Below are 16,092 nucleotides of genomic sequence, written 5' to 3' on the forward strand. Positions count from 1 at the left end.
ACATTACCAATTTTTCTGCACCTGATGCACTTTTTGAGAGATGCTTGAGGCCAAAATCTTTAAAAACCAAAAACTTATTAAAAGACAAAAGAGATCAAGAAGTAAAGCTATAGCCCTGTAACATGCACATCAGTGAAAAGACAAAATTCATAGAGATTTTAAGTGTTTTTTACATGCACAGTTTTGAAAAAAAATATTTTCACTCTCCTGTGTGTAAGTGTTGAAGTTTAAATTATGTGTATTTTTGAAAACTTGCAATGTGTTTCCTGGTTTTGGCAGAAAATATACAAGTTTATAATAAATAATTTATTTTCATAACAATATAAATGCTCGTCTGCTAGTTGCAGTCATTAACTAAAATTTATCATGTGACTTTTTCACTAAAAATCACTGATCACATGATTTTGATATCACATGCACTACTTGTTACTATATATAGTTGCATCTCTAATGCCTAACATGAGGAATCAAAATTGGATGGAATAAACTTTAAAAACATTAAAAAAGTATAAAAAGAAATTGAAATATGTTAAATATATATATATAAATATTAAGACAAGAAAATAACACATATAAATGCTTCATCTCATAAATATAAAGCTTTCCCTGTAAAACCATATCAGATCTTCAATCTTATTTTATCACAGATAAAAAATATATAAATTCGTAGAAAAATTTAAATTTGGATGGAATGTGTAGTTCTGTTAATTAAATATATTATCTAGTAAACAAATTTCAAATAATACATTTAACAGGAAATATATAAATATGTTTAGTGTTCGAAGCAAACTCTTAGAACTATAGCAAAGTGTTCAACATGTTCAATAATTTATATGTAGAAAATGCTAAAAAATGGAGACTTGGTCCTCTTTTGAGCTGACAATTTAAAAACAGATTGGAAAATCTTACCACTAATTCACTTTAAAAGTATCAAAAACAAGGTATTTTTCTAATTTTACTTCAAAAGAACATAAAAGTAACCCAAAAAGCACATAAAGTGTTGTTTTAACTGCCATGAGATAACTTCTTATTTTCTCATCCTGGTACCACACTTTTTTTAATTTAGTGTGGAGTCAACTAGTGAAGGATTTTCAAATTTGACTTTGATCATAAAATGAAAAGAAATACTTTAAAATTTATATGATATTGATAAAAAAAACTTCTACTAGTACAACCAATGGACTGAATTTTTGTTCTAATCCTAGCTCCTATATAATTCCAGTTTATCTTATTTTGAACTAATCTACCCTATCATCTGACAAGTTACGACTTCAAATGAAAATAATGGATTTCTTTTTTGCAAAAGCAACATAAAAATATTTGTTATCACATAAAAATGTACAAAAAAAAGTACAAAAAAATGATATTATTGATTGATATAAAAATTAAATGCAATTTCATATTTTTACAATCAATACTGTTAATATTTGCACTCCACTTCGCTCAACAACTAACATAAACCAATCAATACATTATTTTATCTCTCTCACAAACCCGGTAGATTTCATTGATCCTGATACTTTATGAATTAATCTTGAAAGTTTTCTTATTGAGATCATCAATGTTTCAGGGATTTTTCAAAGATGTTTCAAAGCAATTCATTGAAATCAAATTGAATCCAATATTTCTCATTAAAATATGCATTAGTCTTTTGCTTACAATTGTTTACAAGTTTATCTTTATATGGGCAATACCAATCTAATGTTCTGAAGAAAAATCAAAAACATAATTTCCTTTGATGCCGATTGACCCACTACCTCCTTTTAATAAGAATATTGGTAAATAAATTTTAGATTAAATTTTTGTACATAAATTGAAGTGATTTGAACATTTCAGAATACATTGGTTAAAAGCACAAAAATTGCTAGCTTTGAGATGCTGCAAAAAAATTACAAACTAATTTTGAAACTTTTTCTTCTTTCTTTTATTCATATATCAATGAAAAATCCCTGAATGAGTATTGGACAGATGGTCTCTAGGCAAGATTCTATATATCTCTTAGATTGTCTTTTAGTGGATGTGCAAAACAAGTCATACAGTATAACTGTTAAATAAATAAATAACGCTTAACGTTTACAAAAAAATTGAAATGAAAAACTCACAAGTCGAGACAAACATTAATAAATGCATATATAAACCCTGGATTTAAAAATCTGTATGTTTGATATGATATTGACATAGAATTTATCAAATTCAGGATAAATCTTATCTCGCTTTTCCATTCTGATCTGAAAATATGTTATACAAACTCTTATGAAACTGAGCCAAGTAAAATAAAAATTTTAAATAGCAGATTAGCTCCATATTTAAATTGGTTTGTTTGAAAGTCAATAAAATTTCGTTCAATAACAAAATTATCAATGGAAAATGAATAATGTAAAGAGGTAAAATATTCATTTAAAAACTTCTCCTAAGTGATCCATTTAGAATTTCTAAAGCACCTCCATGAATTACCAATTCAATTTCAAAATGTCAATGTTTACACACATTTGCACACATATAAAGGCTTGAAATTTTGCACATCTCTGCACAAATCATTTAGGAGAAAAGTCAAATATCTTCACAACATACACATTTACACCTTGCGTACAAATATTTCAATATCACAGTAGGCTTAAAAATCCTAAATCACAGACGATAATAAATAAATAAAATATCTATAAATCTAAAAGATCCTCTCTCAAAGAATCTTTCATTTTCTTTGACATATTTTTCAGCTGACGACCTTGTTTGACAGCTTCGTCTAAGGCATCTTCGATGTCTAAATGATCTAAGCGATTACGACGCCTTCTCCCTCTCCTAGGGGCATGACCACCTTCATATTCACTTTCATCAGACATAAATCCATCTTCATCATTATATGATTGAGGAAATTCGTTGATGCGTACACGTCGTGGAGGGGCTGTATACACTGGTACAATATACTGAGGTGGCTGAGGAGGGGGAGGAGGTTGTGGAAGCGTACGCCTTGGTGGCAGCTGGTAGTTTGATAATCGTTGAATTCTATCACTGATGGCATTAATGTCATCCTGTGTCACCATCCTGCCTGGATACTGAGGATATCCGTTCATCTGTGGCTGAGGATTGGGTGGCACAGGTAACGATCTCATGTAAGGTTGTTGAGGATAGTCATATCCGTTTTGTTCATGTACACCATTCTGTACTGGTCCATTGGTGGCTGGTCCAGGTGTAGAAAATCGAACGGGGGATGGTCGATTTTGTACACTTGACACTGGTCGCCTTTCATATGGTGTACCAGTACGAGAACTCTGGCGAGATCTTAAATCGTTAGGACTATCAGGGCTTCCTCCCTTTAAATTCTTCACATCATCCATTAAGTCACGGAGACGTCCATGACGGGAATTACGGGCGGAGTCCCCTTCTGGGAACAATTTTATTCCAGTTTGAGTTCCTTGTTCAGAAATAGTCTGTGTTCCTGCAGTTCCTTGCCTGCCCTCATTTTTGAGAGCTTGAACATCCGACTGAATTGTTTGTAACATGTTTTTCTTCATTGATGTATTAGATATCATTGAATCCTCTGATAGTCCTGGGCTATCATTTAACCCTCTCTGTTGTTTTATTTCTTTTACATCCATCAGAATACTACGTAATAAATCAGCACGGGATCCACGAGATCCAGTGGATCGTTGGGACGCAATGGACATGCGGGATGTCTGCATGGACATATTCCTAGCTAGTCCACTTGTCTGAGTGTGTATTGTTCTTGGTGAGTCATTATCAGGCTCAGTCTGGGTTCTAGCATGACCTGGTGTCTGTGTCATAGTATTACGGAGATCCTCAGGGTTGGCCTGAGGGAATTCTCCTGTTATGTAACTAACAGTTGAATCGTTATCGGAATAACGAGTCATATCTAATCCAAGTGGTGTGCCTCTCATTGTGTCGATTGTTTCGTTTTCTAGTACATTATCAAAACTCGATGCGTGCATAGTATAGTAAGTTTCACCATATCCAGATTCCTCACTTTCCGACTCAAGAGCTGCAGCGGCACCTTTCTTCAAATCATCATTAGATTGATTATGTCGACTGTTGCGAGATCTTGATCTAGGATTTGGTGAAAATGTACGAGGATGAGAACTACTCGGTCCTCTTTTCTGTGAGTGTCGACTTTGGTTCAGTGACTGTCGACTATGATTAAGTGACTGTCTACTATGATTTAATGACTGTCGACTTTGACTCCTTGATGTACCATGTCTGGAATGAGGCCATTTGAAGACACTGTCATCTCCGTCATCATCGTCACCACTGTCGTCTGATCCACCAAGTCCAAGCAAATTACGACGACTACCAAATCTGGCTGATGAGTTGGGTGTCTGTGTAGATCTGCAGGGCTTTCTAAACAACTCAGTCTGTAGGTACAATGGGAGGAATGGCAGTTAATTATGTTACCACATCATTTATAAAAACAATCACCAATTACCAAAAAAACTAGCATAAAATCACACAACCCCTTATAGCCACACACATCAATACAAAAAAAACCAATAAATATAGTCAGAAAGAGCTACAAATGTATGTTTTGTTATCGTTTGGATGAGTTGTTAATTTAATGTTTATTTCTATGTAAAAATTTAAAAGGAATTGTCATTTACCGGTAATTGCTCTATTTTTAAAAAGGTCACACTTTTTTTAGCCACACAAACAAGCTAGCCAAGTTAGCAGACAAACCATGGAGATAAATGGGGTTGCTGACTTGCTTTGCATGAAAAAGCCTGAAGTTATTATCAATAAGAGAAAAGTGGAAAAAAAATAAAAAAACCAAATAAGAAGTTAAAATTTACCTGCAAAAATCAGAGGTCACCGTTAAAACAGCACAGGTAAAAATATGATGTGCACAGGTAGAAGATCTAGCTTAGAATGTTAGTATTGGGATAACTACATAGTAAAGTATTGTTTAAAGGAGAGCAATTATTGACACAGTAGTTCTTAATAACCTTATAGTGATCTCATCAAAAAGTTTAAAGAGCCAGGTATTTAAAAACAAGTAGAGTTCTTCATTGATTTATTAGACGTGTATAGACCTGTAATGTATAAAATCCCGCCAGATTTTTTAACGTACATATACAGGGGTTAGAAAAATGAAAGCACTACAAAAAGATAGACAGACAGTGGAAGTTAACAGGGGAAAAACAAAGGGAGTTAATACATTATACATAGGATAGCAATCTGAATAGTATACATACTTACATTATTAAAACGTAAAAATCTGATGTGTATAACTTAATATCTGCCAATTCCTCCAGATTGTACCGGTTTAATTTTATATATATAAACAGCTGTCCGATAGCACGTTAAATGGCCACGTTTATAAACGGTTATCCCAGTCAGACATGACACGGCCTGTTTACCGCAGATTTTTCTATTGGTTTATTAAAACCTAGGTAAGCAATTTCTTTTTAATCAGAGCCAAGGTGTTTACAAATTCTTAATCCCATAGAAAAGTTTAATTCAAATTGGCATGTCAGAATAGCTGATAGTCTTTTAATACTAGAAAAAAAACTACAATGCATAGCCGCAAGGAAATACAGATTTGGAACAAAGTGCCTTCTACAATACAGTGCCTTCTAAAAAAAAATACCTTGGAGTTGGAGGAGAACATATATATATATTATTCTGAAATAAGAAACTCTTTTTAATTTTTTTTACACATTTTGTGGCTTTTAGAGCATGCAAAGCAAGTGGGCAACAATTCTTTTTCTCTCAAAAAGTTTGTGAATTAAAAGTACATGTGACCTTACTGTTTTTAGTTTTTAACTGTGAAGATGATTTTCTGTTACACCAGTGACCCAACACAATACACAATATTACATGCTACAAACCACAAGATATTAGAAGAGCTACACACTACATTCACTGCAATATCTCAACCTATTTTGTCCTTTTTCTTTTATTTCATTTCTAATTCTTTTTTTGTTTTTCTTTTATCAACTTTTTTTTCTTCTTTCATGTATATTTTTTGTTTCCATATATTTATTTTTTCTATCCCTTTCAGAAATTTTTCCCTTTTCCCTTTTATATTCTTTTATATTTTTCTTTCATTCTTTATTATCTTTTACCTTTTTCTTATATTTTATGATTTTTTTATTTCTTTACTTTTTTCTTCAAATTAATGTTCTGACCTTACAGACTTGGTTAACATGAGACAATAAAGTGTCAGTTTAAACGTTTTGAAATAAAAAGTTATGAAAAATTTCTTAGTAAGCAAAAAAATATGACCTTAGTTTTAGTCTACTATGGCATTATATAATAATCTTATAATAGTGTTTTAAATATTGCCGAAAGTTAAATTCAATTATTTACTACTAATCACCCTACTTAAACACAATCTAATTCATTCAATTTGTTAAGTCTATAGCTCCTTAGTATTTCAATTAATATCATAATCTTCCAAAAGCCTTAGTGACTCGAATTTGATGACTTCGGTATAAGTTGAGATATTTGAAGGTTACAAAGGTCAAATGTCTGACTTACCTTGAGTTGTAGGGACTTCTCCTGGACTGCAACATCTTCTTTCTCTATCCTTTCCAATTCTTTGACATAGTTCTCAAGGTCATCATCCATGGTATTTTGGGCCTCTTGTAATTCTCGGCTGGCCTGGAGGTTGTTTTCACGGTCCTCTAGTAGGTTTTCTATCTGACCGAGGAGTTCTTCCCAGTCTTCTCTCACGGCTCTCATAACAGGGTCCACAAGGGACGGGTCATGTTGAGTCAGGTCTCTGTATTTGTTTAGGAAACTATCAATGGCTGGGCCTTTAGCTTGTACCTCCTCTCTCAGAGCCTATAAATAAAGGGTGTCCTTCATATTGTGGTATCATTTTTAAGAAGAAAAACCAGACTTAAGAACAGGATAAAGACACTATGAGGTTTTTGCTTCATTTAAAACATTGTGAAAAAACGTTGATTTTCATTGCATCTTTGAAGGCTTAGAAAAATGTTTCTCTGTCTCTGGTTAAAAATAAAATGTTTCCACTTTTCATTTCATCCAAATTTTGAAAACTAAATGTAGCGGAAACTGATTTCCACCTAGTTATTCATAAATCCTTGTGCATTATTCTGCAATTCAGATGTCAAAATAATATAACTGCATGTAAAATTGTTTCGTCACAATTGCAAGTACTGATTATTATTCTTTAGAATTCATTTTGTGGAATAATGGATTATTTGACTAATGGAACAGCAGGAACTACTTGAAAATTTATCAAATTTTTTATTCAGCTTTTGTTTTCAAAATGAAAAAATTGTATTAAAAAAAAAAGAACATGCACAAATTTCATTGAGAAACCAAAATTAACTCATACATTTATTCATAAAATACTTAAATATAATCATGAGATTTCAACTATTTTCATTTAAAAAGAAATTTGGTCCTTAGTACCTGTTTTTCCAATTACATAAATATTCAATTGATTTCCATTAGATTTCAAAATATCAATATTTTGTGTTTCCCGACTTTTAAATAAACAAATTATTTAATTTATTGACTATAATTCAAAATGTTTGTTTAATTTTTAATACAATTGCATAAGGAGCTTATTTCTACAGAAAATGCTTTGAATAATCATGAAAAATTTACTCTAAAATTAATATTTGTAATTCTTGTATATATTTTGGTTAAAATTAAGAAAGTTAAGAAATAAATTATACAGAAAATATTTTTTTCATTAAAATATAATTAAAACTAACCTGAGATGTATGTAAAAGATTTCAGAGAAGCAGAGAACATTTCTACCGTTATGTTTTGTAACTAGTGTTTGATCGATTTATTGATACATGTAGTTATTTTTTTTGGTTAATCAACAACAAAAGATGTTTAAATTCAATAAAAATATATTTCATGCTGATCCTAACAATAGAAGCTTCAAATTTTAGCACAAATTTAGAATATACATGTAATCAGACTAGTAAATATCTCTGATTTCTTTTTTACATGGTTATATTAAAGTAAAAGCTTTGGATTAAAAATTTAACATGTAGGGGTGCAAGTTATACACATTTTCTTCTCTGATGGTATACAAGGTACATTTAACAAAATACTTATTACAAGTCATTAAAGTTCTTTTCTTACACATCTAATCCAGAATGAAATAAAATATGTCAATTTCAAATTGTAATTTTTTATTCTAACATAAAAACACTTGAAAGATGAATACATCATTTCTAACTTCATATTGTAATTTTTAATCAAAGAGAGATAACTCTAACTACATAAAAATAAAAGCTTAATAAACTATCTATGCAGAAAATAAAACCAAGAAAGGAATACAAATGACAGAAAAACATCCAAATAAAGGCATGATATGCCAAGTTAAATTTTGCATACATTCTTTTGTTTAGGAAAAGACTACCTGGTCACTTTCAGCAGACATAAGTAAAGTACTGTTAAATTTCTTTGAGCAATAAGAAATGAGTGAATATTTTCTAGGTTATAAATCTGATCAAAAGAGAGTGATTTTTCTATCTTATACTAAGAAATGATTGAATTTATTTTCTTATAAAAAGAACAGTAAATTTCTATCTTTGAAAGTTATATATTTCAATTTCTTCTATATTGCATGAATTAAGAGTTCTAGAAAAACATTTTCTATTCTACATATCACACACACTATACACATACCTGTAGGTTGGCTATCTCAATTTCAGCAGCTTCAGCGTGAAGTTTGGCGGGCTTTTCTTCCATTTCCTGGAATTCTTCCTGTTTGCTATGTAACCAGTTACGTAAGTCTCCTCTCATTCTGTCAACAAGTTCCCACTGGTGAATGGTGTCTCGTACGGAATCCATTCTCTTCTCAAGCTGTAAATCAAAATATATTTATGTTGTAGGTATCCTTTTCAAATTTTGATAAACAATTACAAAGTTGAAGGTATTCTTATTGAAAATATCAATAAAAAATTATTTTGAATTATGGAATTTGCATAATTTCTTGTGTTTAATTTTTTTTAAAGAAATTCCATGTTTATTCTGTACTTTACTGTGCCGCGCACAACACTATCTATACAAAATACATTGAAAGGAAAGTTTTATGAACCGCTCAAAACATTATAATACCAAATAAACATGAAATTTATTAAAAAAATCAAGCACAAGAAATAATGCAAATTCCATAAGTATAAAAAGCATATAGAAAATTTGTAATTTGTTAAAAGATTGAAGATTCATGGTTCAACTGTACCTATGAAATCCATGGGGGGAAAAATTGTGAGTTCCAAGTAAAAAACTTAAACTAACCATAATTACCATATGACTATTTTTTAATGAAAACAAACTCCTGCCAGAAATACATTACATGAAGGTCTAATGTATTAGAATGCATCTACAATAAAATCTGTCTTAATGGAACCTGAGAGCAAACCTGTATAAACTGAACTCTTCTTCAGGAAATACAGAGAATATTATCCAGTGATTTTAACCTGTGTAATTAGAACTGTCTAGTCTGAAGAAAACAATTTTTTGTCCCAAATGAGTTTCAGATTAGACATGATTCACTGTATATCACTTGCTATAATTACTTTACAATGCCTACCTCAGTATTTGCCTCTTTGAATTTGTCTTCCACTTTCTCTGCCTGTTGGTTGACATTAGATTCTTGTTGGGCTTCCTCTTCACTTAGGTTCTCCATACTTCCACCCAGATTCTCACATCGGTGAGCTGCATTGGTCAGTTCTTGTCTCATACCAGACATCCTCTCCCACATAGCCTAATTAAAATCAGAGAATTTTAAAATGTCTATTTCAGCAAGTAGCTAGATAACAATTTTGTTCTATTCAAACCATATCTTTTATTTTACATATATATTTCGTAGACTTTTAAAATTATTGTATTGAAAAATGAAATAAGTCCACTTTCTTTCAGTTCCCTTCCGAGGCTTAGAATTAAATGTACAAATCGGTACAGATCAACAAACTAACAAATAAAAGAATGCCCCTCCCCTTGTTTGACTTCACTAAGAAAGGTAAAAAAAAAAAGATCTGAAAAAAGAATCCCAAAAATTATTTGATCCTTCAATAATTCCAGAAATTATCAAAAAACTAAAGAGAACAGCAACCCATATGATGCAAATACCCATTCCTCACCAATACCCATATCAAAGATCAGTAACTATTTACAACGCTTTTAAAAAATAGGCATTGTGTGGGTGCAGGAGTTTCTCGCTACATTGAAAACCCATTGGTGGCCTTCGGCTGTTGTCTTCTCTATGGTCAGGTTGTTGTTGCTTTGACACTTTCCCATTTCCTTTCCCAATTTCATGTCAAATATCTCCATAAATCTGTGTTTCTGCATAAATCTGCACAAAATTTCTAGAATAGCTCACCTTAATGTTATCCAGTTTTCTTTGAGCTTCCTGTAGATTATCAGGAACATCTTTATCACAGTCGGCCATCCATTGGGTGAATTCTCCAGTAAGGAATTGCATGTCGTTGTCCAGTAGGTCTTTGTAATCCTGCCATTTCTGTAGAACATCTTGTAGTCGATTCTAAAGAAAGAAAAGAGCATTCTGATTAACAAAGCCACCATTGTATGATTTTTAAAAATCATTATAAAAGAAAGGGAGATTGAAGCATTTCTGTTCTGCTCCTTCTTTTTCAGTTTACCTTTATTATTTTATCTTTTAAAATTAGCTTATTCTTGTCATTTTTTGGCATTACAGATCTGTTCTGACACAGATAAAGTACAGGGGTTATGAATGACATTGACCTACCAGAAAAAAAACTAAATAAACACTAAATTCTGTCACATCATGTTTTAATTTGGTCATTGAATTCCTTTTCCCCTATTTTTTCCTTAAGGTGGTACCTTACACTACAGGGAGATAACTCTGTAATGTCAGCTAAACATTTTAACTACGTTGTGTTATAAAAGGAATATTAAGCTTCTCAATGAACAAAATTGGTGTTTGTCAAACTGCTATATAACCAGTGTAATTTTTCTGACAAAACGGTTGGTTCAAAATTTTTGAAATTTTGAAATTTTTGTTAAAGTGTCAAAGTAAAATTTTATGAAAATTAAACAAGCCAAATTAATTTTAGTGCAAGTGTTGGGTACCACCTTAAATATAACATATTTATGCTAAACTGGGATTTGTAACTTTTGCAAAATGCTTTCTAGGGTTTTGTTTTCACACAGTATATTTTTCATAGCCAAGTTAACTCTATGAAAAACAAAAGTGCCAACAACGAACTATTTTATTTTTTAGTACCAAATGCATCTTGAAAATTGACAAATGGTCTTTTAAACAGTGCTTAGCTGATTATCAATATAAGCTTTACTTACCTTGTGTCTATAAAAGACAATAAATAATTAAATAAAATTCTCAAGAGAAGAAAAAAATAACAAGAAAGATATTTAGCCTTGTACAATAAGGCAAAATGACAAATAATTGGGCTAAAAAAAGGTGCAAATAACAATTCAAAGTTATTCAAAGACATACAATATGGTACTTTGACCTTCATCAAAGGTTAAATGCTTTTAAATAAAAATTTGTGATTTCATTTTTCAGACATTCATTTCTTACCTGAAAGCTGACTGATCTTTTTAATTTTTTACGATGTTTGGAGGCTTTTCCAGACCCCACTTTTTTCAATTTTGTAGAAGACTTCTGTTTCCTCGTTGAGGACTTATTCCCCATTTTTAACAATTAAAACTATATCCTATCTCGTGTTTGTTTATTTTAAATTTCACATAAAATGTTTATTAGTATCATTACAAACCAAATTTCTATAGGACAGTAAGGGTACCAGTAATTAAACCAGTAAACAATGCATAGTTTGTATTTAAACCAATTTTGGCATTAGGGTATTGTTAGCTTAAAGAAATAGAAACCTCAAATACAAAATATCTAGGTAACATAGTTTCAATAATTGACTGCAGATTTTAATTGGTGGAATAGATCTCATTTCCATATTTAGTTAACCACAAAATCTAGATCAAAACATCAATTTGGCATATATCTTTAAAAGCTCACATCATGATTCCACCTTTTCCTAAACCTTTAATCATATACAAGACATAAAAATGTGAACGTACTGACCAACAAACAGGCTCAAAAACAATATGCATCTCTCAATTATGTTGGCAGGGTATATAAACCTTAGTGAGGAAATTATCCAACCAAAAAGAGGCAAACTCTGATATTCAAACTTCTGCTTAGGAGGATATTAGAAAATTAATGAAATGAATCAGAAGTTTCTATCATTGAATGGTAATGTCCCTATTGTTCATGTTCATTTAATTTATAGTTTAAGTGATCTTGCCTTCAAATTAATTGAGCTACACAATCAAGATTTCCTTTCCTGATATGTGAAACAAGGAATTATTTGAATCTGGAATAAATTTGAGTTCTGGAAAATAGATAAGAAATGTATGATGAAAACTAACCCAACTATGAAGGGTTAACCATATACACATGATAAAAGATTAGTTAACTTTCACTGATATTTCAGTATGAAATAACAATCAGTACATATCCATGCATGCAATGCTAACTCTCCTTAATTTGGCTAGTTTTCTATATGCATTTCTTATCAATTTTCCAGAGTTCAAAATTATTCCAGATTCAAATGATTTCTTGTGGTGACCACATATCCAAGTTTGTTATATTTATGATCAGTAATTAATTACAATCTTACTGTAAGAACTTATATGAATCTTCCTTTAAGCTTATATTTGCTTACTAGAATATATGCAAGTTTGGTTCTAATCCCATGTAAAGTTTTGTAACCTTGACCATGGACACAGTTGTTTAACAATGAATAGGAATATTCCTATTATTCTATGTGACACTATATCTAAGTTTGGTTCCAACTTTTTCTATTACCATTACCAACAGACTTTCAAAATAAGGCCAAGTTTTATAATATCCACAAGAATGAATTTTACATGTTTCGTTGAAATTTCACATCAAATATTTTCAACTAATAGAGTAATATGTGTATCACCATGACAACTAGACTTTCAAAATAAGGCCAAGGTCTTTAACATCCATAAGACTGAAATTTACAATGTTGTTGAAAATACACTTAAAATATTTTAAACTAAATCAAATGCAAAGCATTTGAAATCTATCAGAACAGAGGCAGTGAATAGAATATGAACCATGAAAGTATAAAATCTGACATGCTCACCTTTGACAATTCAAATATAATTCACCTATTTACTCATTAAGGACTCTCCATATAGTTCCCATTCAGCAAATTATCAATCGTAAGAAAAGAAAATGCACAAGAAAGACATTCTAGTATTGAAAGTGTTTGACATGAAACAGAGGCGGATTTAGGGGGGGCCCGGGCCCCCCTTTTTGGGAAAAAATTTGGTTGCTTATATATGGAATCACTGAAGCGTGACTGAAGTGGGCCCCCTCTTAGGTCAGTCAGTGGGCCCCCCAGTGATCAGGAAGGACGTGCGCCCTGCGCCTACAGCGCATATTCACCAGAAATGGCGCATAGAGTGACAAATGTAAGCGCCCACGTGGCGCACGATATTTTTCACATCGTTTCGAAACGTTTAGATATCGTCAAATAGTTTTCCGATCGTGTTCCGTGCCGCCATGTGTGTGTACACAACTGTATAATGTTCCTCCAATCATAGGAGCACCTATATATTTTAGGACGTCTCGGGTGTTTTCTTATGGTAATAGAACCATGCGGTTTAACGTCTGGGGTGTTTTCCTATGGTAATAATAGAACCTTGATGAAGTAATAATAATAATACAAGAAATGCAGAGAACGTTCCTGAAATGACCTCTAATACGGAACGTCTGGAATGAGTATGGTATCGACGAAGATCCAAATTTAATGTTAAAAAAACATGAACATGAACAAGCCAAGGCAACAGTAACAGTTTAAACATTGTAAATAAAGGTTTATCTTTAATATTGTCCGTTTTGGAAGAAGTAATTGTATATTCATTGAAATTACAGAATCACAGGAACAATATTATTTAAAATCATAAAGGTAAACTTGTACCAACACCTCTTTTCCAAAACATGAGAAAATAATGATACTTTTTATTTTTTATAAGTCAATTCGAATGGCCCACTCATTTGACAACATCTTATCTTTTAAAATGGCCCATTGAATTTATTTTTGAGGGGCCCTGGGCCCATAGTGAAAAAAACCTTCCAGATCACTGGCCCCCACTTACGAAAATTCCTAGATCCGCCACTGTGAAACATGAAGTGTTTTGAGATGTTGCATATGCCAAATATCAAAGCCAATTTTAAATGATACAAAAGTTCCAACAAGTCATTTATTCAAGCTTGAGAAGAAAGATCAAGGTCAGAGAACATCTGCAATGGTATGTGACAAATTGTCTTAAGACCATATAATAACATGCAAAGTATCAAAAGCCAATGTAAATAGATACACAGTTACATAGTTCATATAAGAACATGCAAGACAATACCAGGGACAATACCATATCATAATACGAGATATGCAGACCTATAATAGCTATATGTACCATTGTCAAACGGAAGAAAAGTTTAGACAACAGCCCAGAATTTGCTATACATTCATTTCTGGAAAGACAAACACCTACCAGATCAACAACAGTGCACACACTTTCAGGTCTTTCCTGCTTTATAGATTATGATTATTTTAAGTCTTTTAAGATAAAGATTTTACTATAAATATCACATGAACTTAACATTATTGGCTATCCATTTAATAAGGTCATGGTCAGATGAATACTGCTGGACTGACATGAACTGATAAAAAAAGTTCCATACCATAAATATAGGTAATCTATTGCTTATTGTATCTGAGAAACTGATCTAATTGCATAAAATTAATATAAACTAATGATGATGAAAATGAGTTCAGGGTTAGATGAACCATGTCAAATCCTATCCATACACAAATATTTATTTGACCTATTGCATATAGTACCAGATATACCCTATATGGTATAGACTAAACCACTAAAACTTTACATTAACCAATGAAATTTGAAAATCAGATCACAGTCAGACTAATCCTGCCGTGCTGTAGTGGTTAGTGCATCAGACTACTAACACAAAGGTTCCTGGTTTGACTCCCTTTAAGGGATTGAATTTTCAGCTCTCCCTTGAAACCATTTGCAAGTATGGTATTGAGGAAACGATGATAGTCTGTTGGAAGGGGACGATAAATGGCTGATCCATTTTAAGAGAGCCCATATATCTTGCATGTAAAAGACACCCTTGCAGATTTCGAAAAAGAGAAGGCTAATGCCGCTACAAGGCAGCACTTGCACCTGCAAAGTGGAAAGGGGTTAATATAAGTTGTAAAACTTGTTTCCCAATCCACTATAAATAAATATGTTTAAAACTAATCCTGCCAGTCAGATATGTGCATCTTAAATTCATTCTATTCACCAAATATAGTTGACATAGTGCTAATAGTTTATGTGATATGGTCTTGACACTGAAAATTTAATTTTGATCATTGATCAATATAATTAGTACAAATGGCAGAAGGACAGGAAGACCTGACAAGGATCCCTCATTCCAAATATTGTTATTTTATCAATTTTGAAAGTAGTTGCAGAAATGAGGTCAAGACCGACTTGCATTTGAACATCAGGAATATGTATTCAAGGTAGAGAGTATCCAGATCTTACACCTCCTTCAGAAATGTAAAGTTTTACACAAATAGTTTACAAAACTGCAGGAAATCGTCCATATGTCTTGCACTGTATGGCCAAATCTGTAAACATTGACCAATGAACCATAAAAATAAGGTCAAGGTCAGATGAACCATCAGACATGTACAGCTTACAATTCTTCTATACAACAAATATAGTAGACCTATTGCTTATAGTTAAGGAAATACAGACCAAAACACAAACTTAACACTGAGCAATGAACATTAAAATTGAGGTCAAGGTCAAATAAAATATTTCAATATACCATTGACCAAAAATAGTTGACCTATAGCATATAGTGTTGATAAAAAGACCAAATTTCATAAACATAACTTTGACCACTGAACCATGAAAACACTTGTCAGCTATACATGTACACCTTACAATCATTCCATACACCAAATATAGTAAACCTAATGCATACAGTATAAAAAAAGACCAAAACAAAAAACCTTA

The 16,092-nt window shown here is 31.8% G+C and overlaps 1 protein-coding gene across 2 annotated transcripts; it reads right to left on the minus strand.

Moving 5' to 3' along the window:
• Positions 1–291: 291 nt before the first annotated feature.
• On the minus strand, positions 292–5,602 carry LOC134710835 (uncharacterized). 2 transcript variants are annotated; one of them, XM_063571238.1, is made up of 2 exons: positions 5,206–5,602; positions 292–4,367 (listed from the first exon to the last, which is right to left on the minus strand). In XM_063571238.1, exon 2 carries the CDS (start codon positions 3,945–3,947, stop codon positions 2,658–2,660), a length of 1,290 nt encoding a protein of 429 aa, XP_063427308.1. In that variant the 5' UTR covers positions 3,948–4,367; positions 5,206–5,602; the 3' UTR covers positions 292–2,657. The 2 variants fall into 2 exon arrangements, with proteins under 2 accessions (XP_063427308.1, XP_063427307.1); XM_063571237.1 differs by lacking the exon at positions 5,206–5,602 and adding an exon at positions 4,800–5,154.
• Between the last annotated feature and the right edge of the window lie 10,490 nt (positions 5,603–16,092).

The sequence above is a fragment of the Mytilus trossulus genome, chromosome 3 (assembly GCF_036588685.1).
Source record: "Mytilus trossulus isolate FHL-02 chromosome 3, PNRI_Mtr1.1.1.hap1, whole genome shotgun sequence".
NCBI classification, from domain to species: Eukaryota; Metazoa; Mollusca; class Bivalvia; order Mytilida; family Mytilidae; genus Mytilus; species Mytilus trossulus.